Here is a 21,866-nt window from a genome sequence, read left to right as displayed (position 1 = left end):
TTCAAAGGAAGATGCACCAGCATTTGTGAAGGAAAATCCGTTGGAGAAACGGTATGTCAACCTACAAGAAGACTGGACCCGAGAGCAACTGAGCCCCGGAGATCGTATGAAGGGGATAACAGAGATATTCTTTGGCAACCTCAACGGATCTCTTCAGCAATTGCCCACCTCACCTAAATTTGTCCTGGCTTCAGATTCGAGCAGCAGCACAGTTAGCCTCTATGAGTGGTGCAGATATTCCTTGGTTACGGCAGGCACAAGGGCATTCCTGGGAGATGAAATCTTAGGTCTGGACCCGGATATCGTGCAGCACTACATTGATTGGGAGAAGACTAGCTGGAAGGTTATACAGCCGCATCCTTTCCCTGGAGACATGAAGAGAGCGACGGCAGGCATGGTCTCAACGCTTACGAACTACTATGCTCTTGAGCCTAGTCAGAGACCTCATCTAAGCTGGCTTTTTGAGCGCATGCAATCCGAGCAGCAGAAGCTGGGGGTGAAAGACCGCGAGGCCGCTGCTTTGGGGTTACTTATGCTCTGGGCGTACGTTAAGCCTTCTATCTTTCTTTTGATACTGGACTAGCACTGACGTGGTTTTTCGCGCAGGGTAAATGTCAATACTTTCCGCATGCTTTTCTGGTGTCTTAGCCACATCCTCAGCAACCCCGCTCTCACAGAAACAATTCGCCAAGAGATATCCGAAGTCCCCCGTCTGCCGAATGGTGCCATCTCCGTGCCAGATCTCGAAAAACGCCCTATCCTCACAGCAGTCTGGCTCGAATGTCTACGTATTTATAACGCTGCGGCATTTGTACGCGCAGCGGAGCTTCCTACTACCATTGGCGATAAAGTTATTCGTCCGGGTGATACCATCCTCGGTCCCTTTGTTCTCATGCATATGTCTACCAAGATCTTCGGTCCCGATGCGCTAACGTGGGACCATGAGAGGTGGATCAGAAACAAACGTCTTGCGACCACGAAGGGGTTTTATCCATTTGGTGGTGGACATACTTATTGTCCCGGGCGAGTATTAGCTAAGCAAGAAGCTTTTATGTTCATGGCTATTGTGTTGGAGAAGTTCGAGATGGTGCCTGCTGAAAAGCGTGGCAAGGATGGCGGGTGGAAAGTCCCTGGAATTTCAAAAGAACCTGCGCTACAAACGATGGATCCTAGTGAAGACTTCCTACTTAAGGTCACTTTGAGGCAATCTTGAAGTGGGTTTTGGACACGATATAATAGACAAATGCACCGCTCTTTTGACTTGAAGACTTCCTAGTTCATTTGAGAGATAATGTTAGTACTTTGTTGAACGAGCATTAGGTCTAGGAGCAAAGTTGAATCGAACATCCCCACCAATGATACACTCATCTTGATTGAATTAAATAAATTAAACTATTATTTCGATTAACTTTTAAATGATTGATAAGCCCTCTAGGTTTTCGAGACCTTAAAGCCCCCTGGAGCTCCAGTCTGAAATACACCAAACGGATCATACTTGTGCGAAATAGCCTTCAGATTCTGCACACTGGCCGCCCCGTAACTCGCAATGGGATTCTGCCAATAAGCCGCATAATTGAGATATTTGAATGGGCTATAATGTCCCGCTTTTTGGGTCGCAGCATCGATATCAGCGATAAGTTTTTGGGCGGCGGCTGTAATGGATGCATCGTCGCTCTCGAGACTCCATGAATAGGAGAGTAGAAACAGGACAAGCGGACCATTGCTGGCCGAGAGACCGAGGGAGTTGGCCGAGCCTTGCGTTTCGAATGGTTGAGGCCAAGGTTGGATGCTCATGGCCCAGTTAACGCCACTGATGGAAGAAACGGTGGCTATGCTATCGTTCCAGAGTTGTTCAACCGTGGTGAGCACGGAAAGAGGTCCCCCAAAGGTGGTGGTTGCGAACTGATTACTGCACATAAAATGAGTTATTGTGTTAATATACTCGCTGGAATAAGCTTACCGTAATCCTGACGCGCCAAACTGGGCTGCTTCATTTGCAAAATCGGTAAGGTTTGAGATACGCATTGTATTCAAGACTGAAGTGTTTGCTTGTGTGAATGGTTGGAGGATGGGTGGATTCACAACATTTTTCGTGTACTCGACATTATTGAACAAAAAGAAACCTTGTGTTGCGCTCCAACTGAGACTCATAATGAGCGCCGCATAGGGATCAAAGTTGGCAAGGAGATTTGCGAAGCCTGCGAGCTGGGAACCAAGGGTTGAATAAGCAGATGCTACAACGCCTCCGTAAAATACATCTTGGGGGAAGGTGCTGATGTCGAAGCGAGTAACAATTCCAAAGTTGCTAGAGCCACCTTTCAAAGCGAGCCATAGATCCGAGTTTTCATGTTCATTGACGTTTACGATAGCACCACTGGCAAGCACTACTTCGTAGTTGACAATGTTGTCGCAGACCAACCCTTGCCGTCCGCTAAAGTATGAGATGCCACCTAAACTTGAGTTAGCACAAGTGATGAATAATCAACATTTGGGAGAAATAGAGTACCTCCAGTCGAAAGTCCCCCAACTCCAACGCTTGACACACGGCCACCGGATGTCGCTATCTTCAGAGCATCAAGGACAGGATAAACTTCGCCCCATTTGGCCCCGCCACCAATCGAAGCCACAGTCTTTTTATCGTTGACTGTAACTTGGTTCATAGACCGGAGGTTGATAGTAACTCCAGAAGCAATGTTTGCAGCCCCAGCATTCAACGTGTGACCTCCGCCTCGAATTGCAAAAGGCACGTGGAATCGCGCCAAAGTCAAAACAATTAACGAGACTTCAAAGGAGGACGTAGGTGCTACCATGCATGCTGGTAACAAAGATTGTTCCTGCGCAGAGAAGTAGCTGGTGAGTGCTGTCTGGTACGCAGTGCTGCCGGGAAAGGAGGTTTTGCTTGGAAGTTCCAATGAAAGTAACAAGCACTACAAGTAATAATTAGCAGTTAATAATACAAGTTCATAAATGATGAATACTGACGGCTCCTTCAGTATCCACAGCTGAGACTGTGTTTGTGTCTCTAGCCCTAATTTCGGTCGACATTTCTGCTGCTGCTGTTGCGGAAGTCATGGTGGCAATGGCGAGCCCCAGCACTGAAGATAATAAGTGCTTCATGGCTGTGTGACAGTCGCGATTCTCTGGTGACTACTATTTTGAAGAGGCACATGAAGCACAATGACTTGCCACGTGGAAATTTCCATCGCGTCGTCCGGATGAATTGAATATGTATAGTAACGAGCGAAACTACAGTAGTAGCACTAGTAAAATGATTCATTTTCTGCCCTGCAGTAGCGAGCCCACGCAATAAAACCAGCCGCTCCATCCCTGCCACGTTCTTCGGGGCAGGATGCGGTCCAATTGAGTTGGGAAGACAAACATCCAATAGGACGGAATCATAACAAGACGGATGTTGGTTATTCCGCCCAGTCTGCATCTTTCTGTCAAGCGAGGGCTTTACTAGTAGATGTACGCACTCTCAGTCGTATAGCTGCGTTATTGTAGAGAAAGGCTTACTGTGTCGAACAGGGAAATATCTTACCTGCATACACCGTAGATCTGACATGCTGGATCAGGTGCTACAGCTTTCTGAATCATCGGGGAACGATTACCTAAACTTACCACCTGAGGCTTTAGAGATAAAGAGAAAGTCATCAATTAGATTTTACGGACAAATTTATTTTGAGTACTAGTATAATGAGTCTACAATTGGCTAGTAGGACTGTAGGTCTATGAATCCAATGCTCTCTTCAACTACGTTCCAAGGAAAAGTAAGGAAACAGCGGCATTTAGACCAGCGAATACAGAGCTCTAGATTAAGTACTTATGGAGAACAAGGTATTTCGAACATATACCCTGTCCGACACGCTATTTCAAACTTCCTTCGTATCTGTACCTTTCCTTCTTCTTTCCTTTCTTTTTACGAAATATTTCCATACATCTGCCAATATTGGAAGGTGGCGCTACCCTTCCTACCCCACCGGGGCAGCACTTGGCAATCAAAAACGGATAATATCTGCAATAAGTACAGGGATGGCACGCTCTAACTAATCGCCGAGGAAGAGCACAGTGCCATCGCTCGCCATCGGTAAGACCTACAAAGAATAGTTTTCTTTTGCCAACGCCATTGGATCTATAACGGAAGGTGATGCACCGGTGCTACAGCCAGCATGGACGCATATCAGCATGAAACCCTGCTCGTTACGTACGGAGGTAGGTTTAATTCTTACCGTAACTTTATTATATTAATTATCGAATGCGGGAAACGCCTTCGTGCAGCTTGGACCGGATAATTATGCGGCGTGGCAAGAAAATGCACGTGGCTAAACTTGAACAGTGTTCGGAAGGGCTTCCGTGCCAATTGCCGCATACTATAACGGTCTTGCGGTATTGTTCTTTACCCCATCCTCGCCGATTATTTTTAAATGCCATCTACTCTAGTGTGGGTAAGCGGCACGGCTAGGGCCGTCGTGGCTGACGAGCGCATTAATGTTCAGTGGACTAAAGTCGTAGTAAGCTCCGAGGGAACCTGTCACCACACCACCATTTTGCTGTGCCGCCGTGATACACGGATCTCAAAGGATGCGTGCGTCAAGTAAGCTTCAAAGCCATGGTCGAAGATGCGATGCGTCTAGGTGGATGCATGGTTGCAATCTTCCACATTTGTAAATTAAATACAAACCTTCATTCTTATGGATAACCTCAAATATCGAGTTCTTCATGATCACTTGCCAGTTTCGCTTTGTCGAAAAGTCCAATAAGTAGCTTTCTGAAGCTCTTGGAACAATGGATCCTTCCATGGATCCCACCAAGACGCCGGCGGCACCTCCGCCACCTGGCGTTATACCCAACCTCATCAACCCTCTAAATGATCAAAGGGTCTCGATCGTTGTTTGTGCTGTTATGCTTTCTTTAATATTTATATTCTCATCTGGTAGAGCTATCAATGTTTATTTAAACCGAACCGTGGGCCTTGACGATTGTAAGCGACTTTCCCCTTAGATATCTCAATGAGAAGTATTAATCGTTTGCAGGGACTTGTGCAATTGCGGTGGTATGTGGTCTTCAGCGTCCTATTACTATATAAAATGCTAAAGCCAAAGTTCAGATTATAACAACTGGCTTTACTGGTCTAGTTCTACAACGTAAGGCTCTCGAGTAGCTAAACGAACTTGGTGCAATCTGCAAGTACTAACCCCATTTCCAGAGAGTTACACTTTCCAACACCAATGGGACATGCCAATAAGTTGGTATGATGTTAAGCGGGCCAAGGTATTATATTTCTCAACGCCCAATGGATTCTTCAATAACAAGCTTCCTTCCAGTACAGTTTTGCCATCAGCACCATCTTAGGCCCAGGAACCTTCTTCGCCAAAGCCTCCGTTCTATTCCTCTACCGTCGCCTCTTTAGCGGTAGCCAAAAACGCTTCAACATCATTATCTGGATCACCATGGGCTGGTGTGTTGCGTTGTACTGGGTCAACGTGCCGCTTCAGTCCGGCTTCTGTGCCCCTTTCAAGGGCCAGGGATGGGCGGATGCTTCGGTATACGCGCGGTGTTCGAGATTCCTGCCTTTTGCTATTGTTCAAGGCACATTGAATGTTGTGACGGACTTCTGGATGCTGTATATTCCGCTACCGATCATTTGGAACCTGAAGATGCATCGGAACAAGAAACTTTGGATTGGAGGTATATTCCTCACTGGGATTCTGTTAGTTACCCCCCGTTAAATCCATGGTGATGCGAAAGCAGCGGCTAATGATCATAAAGTGGTTGTGCAGCTAGCGTTGTTGGTTTGGTATATCGAATCAAGGTCAACTACTCACCGGACACCTCCTGGAATACAAACATCCTATACCTTTCAATGTACGGACCCCCATTCCAACACCTTAGACTTTTGCTAACTGACCCGCGCTCAACAGTGTATGTGAAATCGACTCCGCAATAATCTGCAGCTCTATGCCAGCATTCGCATCACTAGCCAAGCGATTAATCCAAGACAAAACCCTCAGTACCGCAAAAGCTACTTCAAGAGGTCCCAGCCACTACTACCAATCGAAAGCCAGCAAGCCCAACGACGGCTCCTATCTAGAATTAGTCGGACGCGAAGGTGTGCACGTCGGAGCCACGGAGAACCATATCAGAGCGGGCTCCGAATCAGGGTCTATCTCGCAAGAGCCGCTAGCTAAGTCTTCAAATGCGGGGATCGTGAGGTCGGTCGAAGTAGATGTAGAGGTCTCGTCTTTGAAACATATATTGAGGTAATTTGTAAGTCGATTCAACATCTTGATTATTATGGAAGATAAGCATGCTTGTATATAGAACTTGTAGCACTGTATAATTTGTACATATGTATAACTTGATACAATTCCCAAGCTATGCATTCCAGAACTGTGCAAACCATTCATGGAATAATTCATAGCTTTTCCCACTACTTATTTCTACCCTGTCCTGTCCGTCAGATAAAGGCCCGACGACTTGTTTATGATCATCGCTATCGTTCTTTTAATCTACCCCTCTTCTTATCATTCATGCAGCCTTTCACAGCCGCACCAGTAATGGAACGAACTGCGCTCACTTACTATATACGGAGTACTTCGTACACCAAGATCAGCCTTACAGCCTGTCGCAGCCACATTTAGATGAATTGTAAACCCACTTGCTATATTCGGAGTATTTAAAAGTGAGATCGTCCTGATCGTCACGATCATCCCGATCGCCTCTTATCTACGAAGACCGCGGCTCTTCGTGGATAAAAGAACTACCGGAATAGACAAGCGAGTTTTGGTGCCTTAATTCCGACAGTTTTTTCATCCACGAAGAGCCGCGGTCAAAAGTATAACATATTCAGGCAGTGCGCTGTAAGCTCCACTGATTTACAAGGCATTGTACTTTAGCGATAGAGTAGAGTCCTGTAACTATAGCGACCCTTAGGGCTTAACAGCCTATCGTTTTAGTGACTGCCTACTAGATTACAGCACTCAAATCATTATATGCCCTAAAGGGACCATTGGGTTACCTTAACTCCACTAGCGCCGATCATTCCTCACTTTTTACCGCATTCTTCGTAGTCTAAGTCTACGCATACTGGTACCGCTACGTAAACAAAGCTAGAACCTTCTATTTATAGGTACTGAACATCCCAAGCAACGCAACCCCATATCTCTACTATATACCGCGTACGTACAAAGTGACATACTACCGGTACTTGCATTAAATAGCTTCTATGCAGGTACAGCCTTGTAAGCGGTGAAGTAGCATTATAAACTAAGATAAATTATCCCTTTAGAGATGCTTTTTTTATTAGACTTATTACTTATCTAATCTGTATTTATAAATACTATAAAATAGTTATTATGTTCTCTAGATCTATAGCATAGCTTTTCTCTAATAGTTAATTACAAGTACACTCCAAAGTCGCATTAGACTATCGCAAATCGTGATTTCAGACACAAATCGCCGACCTGATTGGCTTCTAAACATTTCCCGCGCATAGCCTGCCATCTGTACCAGTGTCTTTATAGAACCATCATCTTCAGCGTTCTGTGTGTGTTCCCGAATAACATGAACATTTGACCGGTCGCGCTCGATATCCAGTAAGGCCAACTTAGCGGCGGAGTTGAGCAAAACATCAAGCTCACGATCAACCTCCGAGCCCCTCAGATAATCGTTCGCTGATGTGTAATACCTGCGGCCAAGTCCGCTGAGAACAATGTCCTGAAGCTTCACGAACTACCCAAAAAAAGAATCTTGGATTGAAGGCTCTAGCCATCCTACCCAGCAACCATCTCCATACTTGGATTTCAATCTCAACCGTTGGTAGATATTTCTTGTGTTTTTCGTCCAGGAGTTTCCTTCGAAGCATGGGTCATGGAAGCCTTCCACATCGTAGTATACTCGCTTAGTAGGTTCTTCGAGTATTCGCTGATCAACTTCGTCATGTATCTGCTCAAGCCCTCTCTGAGAAGCGGAACTAGATCGGATCGGCGTGTCATCAAAGACGGTTTTCTGGAAGGCAATTGGAGGCGTAGCAAGGTTTGATCGCGCGACCACCGAAATCATATCACTCCAAATCTTCTCGTCGGAGGCATGCGTAAGAACAAGTTCTAGCAATGTCTCCGTAGGGTTGATATCCCACGCTTACGAAGATATTCGGGAATACAGCGAGGCAAGGTCGCCGCTAAGAGGCCCGGTGACGTTTCTAGAAGGATGGACACGGGCAACTGCTTCACCCTGCAGAGCACTAGATTCTGAGCACCTTGATTTTGCTTAGAGAGAAGGGAAAATGCGTGAATATGTGACTCACGAGTATCTGAAGCGCAAGAAAAAATGACCTGTATGATATCTTCACGATGACAGCCTATGAACAACTTTTTCAATCAAACAATCAATTGATCCTAGGTGCCAGTCCCTTATCCTTTCCCAAAATCTGTCTTCTATCCTGCTGGTACTAGTACCTAAATGTTACTAACTGTTGAACCATGCGTAATTATCTACTCCTCTATCTTGGCCGATTGGCTTCCCAACTTACTCAATCAATCTATGTTACATTGCTGTTATTACTCATTACCACATTGAGTATTAGCGTCTACTTATTACACTTTATCCTCTATACTCGGAGTCAGGATATTACAGATAACTCTCCATTTAAGGAATTTACGTCGGATCTCCTTTATTGTATTGTTTCCTAAACTGTTGGTTTTACAAGGGGTGTCCACTGTGCTGGCCTAGATGTCGTCTCGTGGTTGCATTTCTAGGTGTAGAAGAGGTTCTAGCTAAGGTTGCGGCGATGAGGTGAAAAGCCTCATCGCTGCTTAGTCATTGAAGTTAAGATCACTTGGTACACGTGAACATATATCCCAACATAAACCAAGAACGAGTATCAGTGCAGCATCGGTATATTGGCTCAGGAATGCTGTCTCCTATTTACCTTATAAATACCGAAAGCAACCATCTAGCAGTGTGAGTAGCCCTCCATGAAATTTCAATTTCGAGGAAATCCAAGGGAAGAAGAAAATCAGTCAGGGCAAAGCTAAACACCACTAGCGAAAGACAAACTCCCAGCTTCTGTATCAACGGTCATAGAATCCTGGAGTCCACACATATCAAAGAGTTTCAAAGGGGTCAAGTCTTTCGGCGTTCCGACCACTCCTTCAGCCTTAAGTCGCTCAAGCGTAGCTTGAATAGCCACATACGCCGGGGCAATCGACGCGAATGAGAAAATCATGATTCTGAACCCCATCTCTTTTGCTTCTTTGGTAGTGATAATAGGTGTTGCACCATTCTCTACCATATTCAATAGAATTGGCCAAGGTGCGAGATCTTTCACTGCCTGGGCAGCCATTTCTTTTGAAGTGTAACCTTCGAGTAGGCCCACGTCAGCGCCAAGTGAGCGTGCTACTTTAAGGCGTTTGACACACTCATCGTATCCCAGCATCTGTAGTGCATCGGTGCGAGCAATCAGAACGATGTCTGAATGCATTGCATCCTTGGCTGACTTGGCGGCACGCACGCGTGTGTAAAATTCCTCCTCGGGAACGACCTTCTTGCCTTTCAAATGACCACATCGCTTGTTCATGACCTGATCTTCGATGTGAAAACCGGCTACACCAGCGCGGATATATGACTTGACAGAATTGGCCACCATGATTGGCCCTGATAGCAGAAGGTCAGTCAGAAAATATTCAAGGGGGTAAATGTAGTGACAGACCTCCGTAACCAGTGTCCATGTCAGCGATAAGAGGCGGGCCGTAGGGCTCCAAGTTGGCAATCATTTCAGCGTGCTCTTTCATATCATGGAGGTGGGCAATTCCTAGATCTGGCTGACCAAGACGAGAGGCTGTTGTCCCAGCACCGGTCTATACATCACAAGCGGGTTAATAAACGCTGCCAATAGTGTTCCAGTATGGTTGAAGCCTTACCATATACATAGCACTAAAGCCCACACGCAGTGCAATACGTGCTGAGAGGCCGTCATAAACACCGGGGCATACAATCAACTCATCGGTTTCTTCGATCATCTTCTTGAGTTTTGTTGCTGCTGACATATTTTTCGGGACTGCAATAGGAGATTGGCTAACTCTGTTGAAGGAGACGAGAATGCTGTCCGATTCTGCAGGAAGATCGACGGTGACCTTTAGGGGATCTACAGTCGTCGTAGCAGTAGGAGCACCGAGAACACTGAGGATGGGATGCTTCTTGTCATTAGCCTGTGCACTTGTGCGAGGGCGAAATTTGAGGAACCAATACCTCTTTTTCGAGAAGGGACTGTGTCTCTACAAGGGATATAGTCTCCATTTTGTCAGTGGTAGAAGAAGTACTCAAGACCGGAAGTAGTTCCAGAAATCGATGATGAGAGCCAGAAAATATAGGTGCAGGTGTAAGAGGACTATTTCTCTCTACTGGGAGGAGAGATGAGAACCGATATTGCTGTCCGGTGATGACTGTCATAAGGTTATAGAGCAAAGATCAAGGGAAGAAGATACGGCGTTATATAGGTCCCTGGCTCCGAAGTTTCCACGAAGTGTGTGTATGTAATATTTAACTGCTAACTTGCGAATATTCATAAGAGACTCGGTGCCAGTCACCTCATTCTCTCTCATTGCCGTTCTCGCAGAAACCAAGATGCACCCATACACTCAATGCAATCAATATAATACAATCAATATATGCAATCGCCACTGGAAAGCGTAGTCCATCCCGAATACTACTACCCACTGGCTTGCTGAGCAGCAACGTTACAAAAAGAACCTTGCATATATGTAGCCAAGGTCATTGTAGAGCTCTTATCCAGTCTTGAAGGGGTATCTCGTGGCTGCAACTGAAATACCAAGGGCGGCTATTATGAAGAGTGAAGCAATAGACTGTGGTGTGAACATCAACCTCGTAGAAGGCCGAAATCGGCCCGGTATCTTTACTAAATCTCTTTCTTCTCTGTAGTATGTGCTTGTGAAATCCTTGGCAATCTATTCATGTCAATATACAGACAATGCCGGCTTGCGTGCTGGATTGCATCCAATACTTATTGCATTTGGAGTAACAATATGCCGACCTATAGGCACAGCAGGAGCATGGCTTCTCATCTTTGGAGGACTGAAAAAGTCGAAATTGGTGGCAAGATTTGATTGAATCAAGTAGGTGGTTGAAGTTCACTACATGTCTGTCTCAAAGTCAAATAAAAACGCAGTCATGAACTCACTCACTGGCTTTCTATGCGGCCCCACTATAAATTAGGAGGTGCTTGGCGTGCGGGCTGGCCCGCGGGCTAACGGAGCTCATTGCCTCAGTCGTCAATTTCGCTCCACCTTTCCCATCATTCATCAATAATGCCAATGATGAAATGGCTTGGCTATCCACACCTGTTATCCGGGTCGTTCGGTCTAACAAATGATGTCCGATGTAGATATCAGGGACCATGCTGAGAATGCGTTCTCCTACGGAGTTGCATCCCCTTGTATATCTTAAACTGACAATATATACTGTTATCACCGGGCTGCATCACTCTTGTGTTCAGATCTCCATTCCACATACCTAGATCTGCCCCCTCCATCGTGACATATTCTACCGACAGGCTCTCTCTTTCTCTCTTGAACCATCCTTGGTATCTTCCAAATCCCCCTTTCTCAAAAGCTATGTCGGAAGTCGAGAATAGAACAGCTTCAGCTTTTGCGGGCCTGCCAGTAGGGGATCATTCAAATGAACTTCCCCAGAAATCCTCTGGACTGTCACATCTACGAAGTTATTTTAGCATTGAAGTTACCACAAACCATGCCGATCTTTTGCTGTTGCTGTGCTGCTTGGTCACCGGTTTCGTGGATAGCACGTTCTACAATGGTAGAGTCTTCTGGAATAAAGGTGGAACTACAGACTGACAATTCTTCCAGCATTTAGTACTTTCGTGTCCATGCAAACCGGTATGTGGAAACCCCGATTATACGAAATTTCGGTGGACTACTTGTGCCTCATATTGTCAACAATCATTAACTCGAAGTAGGAAATACAATATTTGTTGCTCTCGGTGCATCTGGCCAGAACACTAGGCCATACGGCTGGGCCAGATCTCTCTCATCGATTGGCTTCTTCATCATTGGATCTTTATTCTTCTCTCGGTTTAACCGCACCTTCGGTGCTCGCCGACGTGGAACAATTGTGAGCTCTTTCCTACTACAGAGCATCTGTATACTTATCGCCAGTGGTCTGATAGAAGGAGGAGCCATCGATGGAACGGTCTCAAGAACTCCAATTGTACACTGGAACCAACTTGCTCCTATAGCACTCTTGAGCTTTCAGTCTGCTGGTCAGATTGTAAGCAGTAGGGCGCTGGATGTGGGCGAGATTCCCACCGTGGTGATAACAAGTCTACTTTGCGATCTTTTCTCAGATCCATTACTGTTTGACTCGCATATCAAAAACCCCAAGAGAAATAGAAGAGCAGCTGCTTTTATATTGACCTTGGTTGGAGCGATTGTAGGTGGTTGGGTCTATAAAGCAACCGGAGGAGTTCAGACAATGCTATGGGTTGCCGCTGCTGTCAAATTTCTGCTTGCCCTGTCGTGGATATTTTGGGCAAGTGCATGATACGCTATCAGTCAATCAAACCAAGACTTATGGAGTGCTCTTATTCAACAACTTGTCATTCAAGGGCATTGGCAAGAGCTTTTTTTGCCAGCTGAAATACGGATGTTGGTGGTAACGAACGGTTTGGGTGGTTGGTGTTTCTAGATTGAGCGATGTGATTGGTTAGGTTGGCAGGTGTGCAGTGACGGTCAAGTATATAGGAAAATCGTCATCTTGTTACCAAGTATATACTGAAATACTTTACTTAAGTTAAGTACGAAGCTTCTATCTAATGGTAATGACTGTAGTCTTATATAGAACCTCATTGGAGATGGTTACGTCTCTTGAATGTTCTAGCTGCTGACATAAGCACAACTAACCATAAAAGTAGTCTTCGGGTATTTGGTTATACCCGCTAAAATATATGCAATCCATAATATATAACTTGACCTTTTTACACTAGTTTGATTAATATATACTATTGGGATAATTAACCTGTCTCTACGTAGGAGAAAACATTGTCGCCATAAACAGGCGTGCATAGGCGGATTTTGGCGGATTTTGATGCATACATGTGACTCCATTCCGAAAACTTTTTCTCCGACGTAAAGCCTGTATCCCGACCTTTCTAGTCTCTACGTCCGAGAAAGAGTATGCGGAATGAAATCACATGTGTGCACCAAAATTCACTAAAAAGTTGCCTGTGCAAGCCTTTTCATTCCGCAGACTTTGTCTTGGATGTGGAGCTAGTCATGTAACTTAGTCTTAGCGCTTTATTAATTTATAATTTGAATTAAATAATAATATTAAATAATAATATTACTAGTACTACTAGCGCTTTTCTAAAAAGCTATATAAAAGTCAATAAGATAGTGTTTTCTTATGGGTATCACGAGGTGTGCACTAGTGCTGGCCTAGATGTCGTTTTATGGTTGCATTTCTAGGTGTAGAAAAGGTTCTAGCTAAGGTTGCGACGATGAGGTGAAAAGCCTCATCGCTGCTTAGTCATCGGACTGATGGGCACGTGGTAGAGATAAAGTAAATAAACGGATATGCATATATAGATAGAAGAAAAGGAGAAAAGAGAGAAGAAAGGAACGAAGAAAAAAAGAAAGATATGCTAGAGGCTGTTTTTTATAGAGGTGAATAATAAGAAGAGGGGGAATAAGAGGGTGAGGTTGGGTGAAGTTGGGTGATAAGATAGGAAGGAGGGAGTAGATAGGGATGTGGTAGAGGTAGGAGAAAGGAGAGGAGAGGGTGAAGGGGATAGTATAAATAATTAATTAGTAGTATATCAATAAATTTAACTTTCGATCAGCATATACTTAACAAGAGAGAGGCTCGGAACTATAGTTTGTATTTGAGCATCGATTGCTTAATCACTCAATTTACTAATCCGATCTCAGAACCTATCGATCGATTTCAACTATCCCTCCCTCCCTCTCTCCCTATACATGCACGTATTCATTCTGCATTCCCAATCCCAAATCTAAACGCCAAACCAAAACAACCAGTCCTAACACCAAACACGTACGATATAAACAAAGCTTCCCTCTCTCCCTCCCTGAGCAAGACAAGAATCGATTTTACGTTATAACCCAAGTAGCAGCTTTAAAACCAGAGCTACTAATAACACTACAACACCTGCGATCGCTCTGTCTATCCACATGGGCACTCCGTCATTCGAGTGTGCTTGTGGCTGTGGTGGTTGTAGAGCTAATTGCTGAAGCGGCGCAGGAGCAGGAGCGCGATACGGCGTTTGAGGTACGAGAGGAAGATGCGATGTCCGCGGCAGTTGCTGAGGAGGAGTAGGTGTAGGTGGAGGATTGTGTGCCGGCTGTACCGACTCATCGACCGGCGCAACATCAGCAGTCCTCACAAACCCCTCCGCCAACTCCGCTTCCTCTGTATCCGCTTCCTCCTTCTCCTTCTCCTTCTCCTTCCCCTTCCCCATCTCATCCTTAAACCCCATCTGCAACTCCCTCGGCACCTCTACTTCCACTTGCCCCTCCGCCTTCTCCCCCTCCCGTTCCCGTTCCAATTCCATCGCCCGAAAAGCCTCCTCCCTCTCCCCCAAAATCTCCCCGTTACTCCTCCCCCCACACCCACCACACCTCCACCCCGGCGTCCCCCCCGCAATGCCCCTCCGTCCCTCCTCACTCATCTCCACCCCACCAAGCTGCCCCTTCGCATCCGTTTCCATAAACGCCCTCAGCGCTACCAGCGCCGTGCGGATCCCCCACGCAGGCTGCCACGTTTCTTCATGGTGTCCGCTGATACTGAGACAGATCTCGCGGTTTGCTTCGAAGCGTCCGGAGGGGGTGAGGAAGCGGAATGATGGAGGACGCAGTGGGTAGCTGGAGGGTAGGATTATGCGCCCGTGGTAGATTCCAGAGGCGTAGGGGGAGGAGGGGGGCCGCGCAGTGTGAAGTGCCAGTTGAATAGGTCGGCGTCTGTGGCGGGCGCGGCGTGGTAGTCGGGGGAGGGGGTTGTGGATAGCTCTGCTGCTTCACGGACTGTGGGGTGGGGTGTTAGTTCTTGCACTTGAACAAAGAGAAAAAGAGAAGAGAATATATAACTTGATGCGATGTGATGTGAAGGGAGCTTACGGATTCGTTTTATAGTGGGGGACTTTGAGTTGAATCTCGGTGCACCAGGTGTTGCCATAATCACCAATAAAAGCAACGTAATAGCCTGAATTCGGGCAAGAGGAAGAATCGTTAATCGTTAATAGGAGCGATGCATTGATTTTATCTCTTCTTATTTATGTTGTTCGTATGATGGATGCTATGTGTGATGCAAAGTTGAGAACAGGAACGAACTGGACAGCTGTCGCGAGAGCTGGTGTTCGGGAATAAGATAAGATAAGATAAGATGGGGGTAATTATGATCACGTGATGGTCGTCTGTGAGTGAGGTTTGAATTTACGTAGGCGCTCGAGTGTTTTACGGCGAGCTTTATGAAAAGAAGATGTCTTATGGTGGATGGAAGAGCGGCACTAATTTATATGATGCTAGGTGGCATATAATATGAGAAGTCGATAACAATCAAGTGCTAGAAGCATAATCAAGGGTCTGCTGGTTTGAAAGTTTATAAATAGCAGCCCTTTTATAAAGGCCGCTGTAAACACTGTAGTAGACAAGGAGAATGTATTAGAAGTCGTAATATACATGTATATCATCTATCCATAACTAAGGGTATTCCTATTATACAGTCCCTACGATATAACGCCGAAGTAACATTCCTTCAATATTTAATCAACGCCATCATCCTGACCATCCCATCCTCGTTCATCAGTATCCTTCTGCCTCGCAAGCGTATTCCCCAATAATGTATTCGTTACCACACCGACTTTCTGAGGCCATCCCACAGCTGCTTTCCGGTCCAAAGTCTTCTGCTCAACTTCATCCTCGTCACTGCTGATCGCATATGGATCTGGCGAGCCTCGAGGTCTAATATTCTGCAGGGACACATTGTCCATTCGAACGTCAACTCCATCTGCATACTCGTCTGGCTCCCGACCTAAGATCTTGTCTGCTTTTGAAGTTGCTCTACCCAAAACCCTGTCGGCTTTTGATGTCGACCTTGCAGGATATGAGCCAACGTAATGCCTTGCGGCTCCATTTTGTGGCTGCACAGGGAATACCGGAGATTGTGGTTCGCCCCAGCCAGCAGCTGCCTCTCGTTGGCGTTGAGAATCTCGTTCCCGTGCTATTTTGTCTCTTGCTGCCACCCACTTTGGACTCGGCTCCCAGGCCCATCCATCTCCTGTAGTGTTGCAGACTGGAAGGAACCATAAAGCTTTCTTCGGTCCAAAAAGATGAAGCAGATTTCTCCTCCATCCAAGGTCAAACGCACTTGGTAGCTTCTCGGAATCCTGCTCATCAAGATATTCTTCGTACCTCCGCCGTGCTCGCTCTCTTTCATACGCATCATACTGCTGACGCTGTCCATCTTGCTGCGCGCCATTCATCTCATCCATCTGCTGCCCATACTCCATCCCACCATTCATCCGCTGATGCTGCATCGACTTCCTCAACGGGCTCAGATACCTCGTCTTCTCCAGACACTCAATCGTAGTCTGTCCCTTACAAGCAAGCAGTATATGCCAGCCCGTGAACCCCGCCAACACCAACCCAATAATCCCGCCAATAACAGCCAGCATCACATAATTCACCGGCATCAACGACTCAGTATATTCCCCATCATTCAAAATCTCTCTCCACACCCAAGTCGCAGATACCGCGAAACATAGGAGGCAGAACACTGTCGTGTATATTAGGAAGAGGAGGAACGCTTTGTAGTTGTGTAGCCCGACGCAGGTAGCTAGCCATGGACAGTGGTGATCCATTTTCAGAACGCAGGTTCGGCAGGTAGAGCAGTGGTGTGCGCGGTCTGGCTTCCGGGCCTGGCATTTCTTGCAGAAGCGCAACTCGCCATTACTTTTGACCGTAAAATTCGTCGCATTCGGGGTGTGAGTTGGTAGGGCGCTGTAGCCATTATGCTCGCTGGTCGTGGTGCCGGGGGATGTAAAGACGGCGGTAGTGTAGGACCAGTTGAGGAGGATGTAGATTACTATTCCGAGAATGGATGTTCCTCTTCCTAGATAACAGCTGTCGTTAGTATGGCATGGCATGGCATGTATTTGGAAAAGGTGTATATACCAATCCATACGCCTTGAGTAGGTAGGAATCCTATCGTAGCTTCCACCCAGACGGCCCAGGTCGTGATACTGTATACGAAGAACAGCGGGAAATACGTTGCGCCTACGCAGCAGCAGCGCTCTACTTTTCGAGCCCAACCTCGGGGCGTTGGCATTCTGGAGGGGGAATGAGGTGGACTTGGAGGGGCGAGGGTGGCCATTACTTGGGAGGCGTCATGAGAGGGAAGGGGGAAGGGGAAAGGGGCATGTTGTGTTGTATCGAATCCTTTAACGAGGCTCGAGGCGGAGTTGTTGCTGACGAAACATGACACGGAAGGTCGGGGCGGAAGAAGGTTGGTCCGAGATGTTGATTCAGACGACGCGACATCCCATCTCACTGGGTGAGTATTTATTCTTGAAAGGAACTTTTGATATTTCTTACCGTGAAGGCAGACATTGTATGCTATGTATGGACACTTTTTAGATGGCGATTCTGACATTTACACGACTTCAAACAGAGATTCGCTGAAGCGAGAGATGGCGAGTTCTACCCCTTTTTATTCCTCTTAACCCGCGCGTTCATTGGCATATGAGATGTGTGATACAATTATTGAAAACCAGTATCAGAGATATCAACTTGGGAAGACCGTTAGTTGCGTGTATGTCTCTCTAGCATCTATTTATTGGACGTCCGTCTGAGAGCTTTAATGACCTGCACAAAGGAAAGGTTATATATCCTTTCTGCTATTACTCTAATCATCAAAGTTCAACGAATATTAGCAATCTGTCATTTCAAAAGAACTTATAGGAAGTTCAGTTATTATCCTAGACTCCACCTAGATAGATTGTCCTTCTGTTACCAGTAGACTGTATTCCATTCGGGTTGAGATGCTCGAGTAGGTCGCCTCCAGTACAGAAATCTCACATGGAAGCTACTATTTTCTACACTTTCTCTCGTTTGATTAAAATGTACTGTGTCTCATTAAGTTCTACTTGAGTTAAGACCCGTTTCGTTCTTGAACTTTCCATCCTTCTTTACTTCGTAAGATAGGTAGGTTCGGCACAATGTAATTTCTGTCACTGGGGTGCAATAGCGAATTCACTATTACTCGCACTTGCTGTTCTCGGCGACGACACAACAAGCGAGAACCTGCCAGTTACTTCTCTCCCCTCTCCTCTCCTTCCCTCCGTCTGTCCTTGAAAACAAATCCTTCACATCAAGTTGTCCACATAACACAACACACGGCGACAACCACCACCACTACCGTCACGGGGATAGCTTCCAGTATCTCTTCTAAACAGCTCTCTCTACGTTCTTCACCCTTACCCTCGTCTTGTATTGTACCTGTGTTTGCTTGAAACATCTACCCTTTCCTGATCTCCCTCCTCCTTGTCTCCTTCTCTCCCTCCCCACCTCCCCAGCTTCCTCTATCGTCGCATTCCGTCAAGATGCCCGCCAGACCCGTGCAAAAGCGCAGTCTGCCCGAGCCAGCTCCGGGTGAAGAGCCGACCCTCTGCGAGAAGTGTGATATGCAATTCAAGACCTGGGAGCTCTTCCATGAGCACAAGCTGAGCAGCCCATATCACATCACCTGCAAGATCTGCTCCAAGGACTTCGGTACCCAGGGAGCATGCGAGCGTCATCAGCTTCAGGTCAGTCCAACTTCAAATTCACCTCCATTTTCACCTCCACCTTTAGTTTCTGCTGATTTATTATCCCATCTTCCATGCGCCTCTTTTAACGTCGTCTAGAACCATGCCGCCGAGCAGAACCTTCATTGTCAGACATGTGGTACAAAGTTCTTGCGCCTAGGTGGCTTGGTCTCCCATCTAGAGTTCGACCAATGTGGTCCGAGACTTCCTGACGGCATGACATTCCATCAAAAAGTCAAGGAACGCGAACTGCACTACAATAATCGCCACAACATCTCCCAGCTTTATCAGTTCGGCCAAACCTCTGGGAACTTCGCCAACCAAGCTGAGAACCTAGCTAAAATCCCCATGGATACTATTCCTTCCAATGAATCTGAGCCCGGCAGTGTCCGACTTGATGGTGCTAGCGAGAGTCGACCTTGTAAGCTTAGACATCCAAAACAACTGTCATATTCACTGCTGATATTGTTTTCTTTCTCTCTTCAGCCAGCCATCTTTCTCGCCGTCCTGTCTTCAACATCAGCTCTCCGATTTTGTACCCACCCCGCCATCAGCTTCTGATTGATCTATTGCCTGACGATGCTCTTTCAGTGGTGGAAGCCAAAGCTGATGAGGATCTGATCTCGTTCGACGCTTATCATGATTCTTTCGTCGCCGAAGAGATTCTAAATGCACCACTCACAATGAAGACCGAGGAGGTAAAGGCCAAGGCCATTGTCAAGGTCAAGGCTTTCATTGCACAGCAGGAAGAGGACTTGAAATCTGACACCACTTCTGTTGGCACGGTTGCTAGACCCAAGCTAGCAAAGCCAGCGGTCGCCCTTCAGACTTCAAAGGTCATCAACCCAGTAGATTTTCCCCCGCTCGCGTCCCAACACAAACCAAAGGAAATACACCAGCTCAACGGCCCTACCACTATTGAGACTGTGGCTGTCACTCCATCTATCAATCCGTGGGGAGTCATGAAGAACTTGTTTCAGAACGCAACTGCGGCTCCGGCTACCACCGCAACCTCTGTAGTTGCATCTCCTCCTATTGCTGCTCCTTCACCTCTTATCCATATGCTCAAATCGTTAGATATCACCGATGAAGGCACCAAATTTGCGCCACATGACCCAAACGATCCAGCTTTCAAGATTGGCAATTATTATGTTTCCTTCATCGGCAAATACAAGTGCCCCACCTCCCCGGTTGCATGTAAGTCATCTTGCGTCTCAAGAGACTCTCCTGTCACTGGCTTTGCTCTAATCCTATCGTAGGAAAACATTCCCTCATGCTGGCGCTTTCTTAGGGCACTTGAGATCCCAAGCTCACGCTGGCGGTAAATTCAAGTGCAGGAACTGCCTACGATTCTTCACCACAGCTGGTGCACTCACCCAACATTCCGAAAGTCAGGGCGTTCGCTGCGTTGTCCGCGAGACCGAGCAGTATGACATGTGCGTTGATGAGTTTACTGCTGGTACCGCTACGGTTGCGGGAAAGCTTCATGATAATACTATTAGGTACGGTGTTATTAATAGGCTTGCTGTCGATAAGCCTATTGTCAGCAAGTCTACTGATAATAGGAAGAATAAGCACGAAGAAATGCAGGTTCGGCATGATGCAGTTAATGAAGCTCATGATCTGGACAAGGGGACATTTTGGCAGCGCAATGAACCGGTTTGGTAAATAGTGCTCGACAACACTACTTCTTAATTGCCCTGGCCGCTCTAGCCATTCTGGCAGTCTGATACACCCACAGCCAGCAACGACCAATACGAGTCTCCACAGCTTCCTCCTTCTCTCTTCTCCATTTCGGAAACCCAGCAAACCACATCCAGTTAATACGACAGACAATGCGACTGGTCATGGTGCTTGACTTAGGTGGTTTCATGAACATTGTATTTCTTACCTTTGCGTTGAAGGATTCCTCGTGCTTCTAGCACTTAGCGTTTCCTTGTACCCTCAATCTTTGCTCTTGCGATGAGTACTTGTCCTCTTAGACGGACGCGAAGTCGGTAGTGAAGGTCATCCTGCTTGTATTCATGCCCTAATAGGAGCCTTAGGTGCATGACTTCCACAAATGTACTCACATTAAACTTGCTAGCTTTCCATAGTCACTTAGATTGCGTTCTATTTATCTAGTAAAAAACCTAATAAAGCCAATTGACTACACACGTTCACATCTTTATAGGTCAATTTGTAGGTACCTATATGCATAGATAAGAGAGAGGAAAAATAGAGGACTAACTATAGGCTATAGCTTTGCAAACTCTCCCTTAAGGTAATTTAGTCGAGCATGGCTGTATAATCCTTTCTATAAGAATCACTATTCCTAGGGATCACTTTATAGACCTCAAGGCCACGAGCCTTAAATAAAGCCTTGAAAGGCAGAGCCCGCATAACTAGACTAGGTTACACGTATATGTATTCAATAGGGCCAATGGGGATATGTAGGTAGGATCGCCCGCCTCCTTAGCAAGCAGGTTAGTTTTGATATCAACTCACTATAGCAGCTGCACGGCGACGATCTAGATGAAGGTGCGCGCGAGAGACTGCCCTGGATAGCTCTGTATTTTATAAGGTCGGGGAGCTGAAGATGCCAGGGTGGGGATGGGGGGGGGGGCTTAATGTGCCGGTGGGAGATTATTAGGTGGTGTCTGGGATGAATGGGGGTTTTTATGGGATGGGTATCGTGTAAGGTTATGTTAGGTAGGTAGGTAGGTAGGTAGGTAGGTAGGTAGGTAGGTAGGTAGGCATGATGATTGATCGTTTGGGGAGGATATGGTATATCTATTATAAAGTCTCCTCTTTGTTCAAGTGAGCGAGACGGACGGACCGCCAGCGGAATCTGAACACGTTATTGCGACCACAGAAAAAGTCGCTAGCTCAAAACGTCCTACTCTGCTAACCCAATACGACGAACTTTGAACTGGTGGGATACATGACCCGTGAGAATCCCAACAGTGTTGAAAATCTGCTGCCGATGAAAACATGAAAGCTCTTGGTGCATGACTGGTGGTCCCAACTGAAGCAG

The 21,866-nt window shown here is 46.4% G+C and overlaps 5 protein-coding genes across 5 annotated transcripts; 1 reads left to right on the top strand and 4 right to left on the bottom strand.

Moving 5' to 3' along the window:
* Positions 1 to 1,431: 1,431 nt before the first annotated feature.
* sol5_4 (Bifunctional solanapyrone synthase) lies at positions 1,432 to 3,072 on the bottom strand (the record flags this gene model as incomplete). Its single annotated transcript, XM_031150763.1, has 4 exons — positions 1,432 to 1,909; positions 1,961 to 2,450; positions 2,507 to 2,927; positions 2,983 to 3,072. 4 exons carry the CDS (start codon positions 3,070 to 3,072, stop codon positions 1,432 to 1,434), a joined length of 1,479 nt encoding a protein of 492 aa, XP_031005083.1.
* A 5,959-nt stretch (positions 3,073 to 9,031) lies between these two features.
* Positions 9,032 to 10,296, bottom strand: Dml (2,3-dimethylmalate lyase; the record flags this gene model as incomplete). The annotated part of the gene is made up of 4 exons (XM_031150762.1): positions 9,032 to 9,654; positions 9,710 to 9,857; positions 9,921 to 10,193; positions 10,249 to 10,296. 4 exons carry the CDS (start codon positions 10,294 to 10,296, stop codon positions 9,032 to 9,034), a joined length of 1,092 nt encoding a protein of 363 aa, XP_031005082.1.
* A 1,334-nt stretch (positions 10,297 to 11,630) lies between these two features.
* Positions 11,631 to 12,576, top strand: LHYA1_G005817 (uncharacterized protein; the record flags this gene model as incomplete). The annotated part of the gene is made up of 2 exons (XM_031150761.1): positions 11,631 to 11,853; positions 11,993 to 12,576. 2 exons carry the CDS (start codon positions 11,631 to 11,633, stop codon positions 12,574 to 12,576), a joined length of 807 nt encoding a protein of 268 aa, XP_031005087.1.
* A 1,570-nt stretch (positions 12,577 to 14,146) lies between these two features.
* Positions 14,147 to 15,222, bottom strand: UBE2J1 (Ubiquitin-conjugating enzyme E2; the record flags this gene model as incomplete). Its single annotated transcript, XM_031150760.1, has 2 exons — positions 14,147 to 15,054; positions 15,165 to 15,222. 2 exons carry the CDS (start codon positions 15,220 to 15,222, stop codon positions 14,147 to 14,149), a joined length of 966 nt encoding a protein of 321 aa, XP_031005086.1.
* Positions 15,223 to 15,808: 586 nt separating this feature from the next.
* On the bottom strand, positions 15,809 to 17,418 carry PFA3 (Palmitoyltransferase; the record flags this gene model as incomplete). Its single annotated transcript, XM_031150759.1, has 2 exons — positions 15,809 to 17,157; positions 17,220 to 17,418. 2 exons carry the CDS (start codon positions 17,416 to 17,418, stop codon positions 15,809 to 15,811), a joined length of 1,548 nt encoding a protein of 515 aa, XP_031005085.1.
* Between the last annotated feature and the right edge of the window lie 4,448 nt (positions 17,419 to 21,866).

This window comes from Lachnellula hyalina (genome assembly GCF_007821495.1).
Source record: "Lachnellula hyalina strain CBS 185.66 chromosome Unknown contig00073, whole genome shotgun sequence".
Taxonomy (NCBI): domain Eukaryota; kingdom Fungi; phylum Ascomycota; class Leotiomycetes; order Helotiales; family Lachnaceae; genus Lachnellula; species Lachnellula hyalina.
Note: the sequence above shows the minus strand (reverse complement) of the source record. Positions and strands in the feature narration are given on the sequence as shown.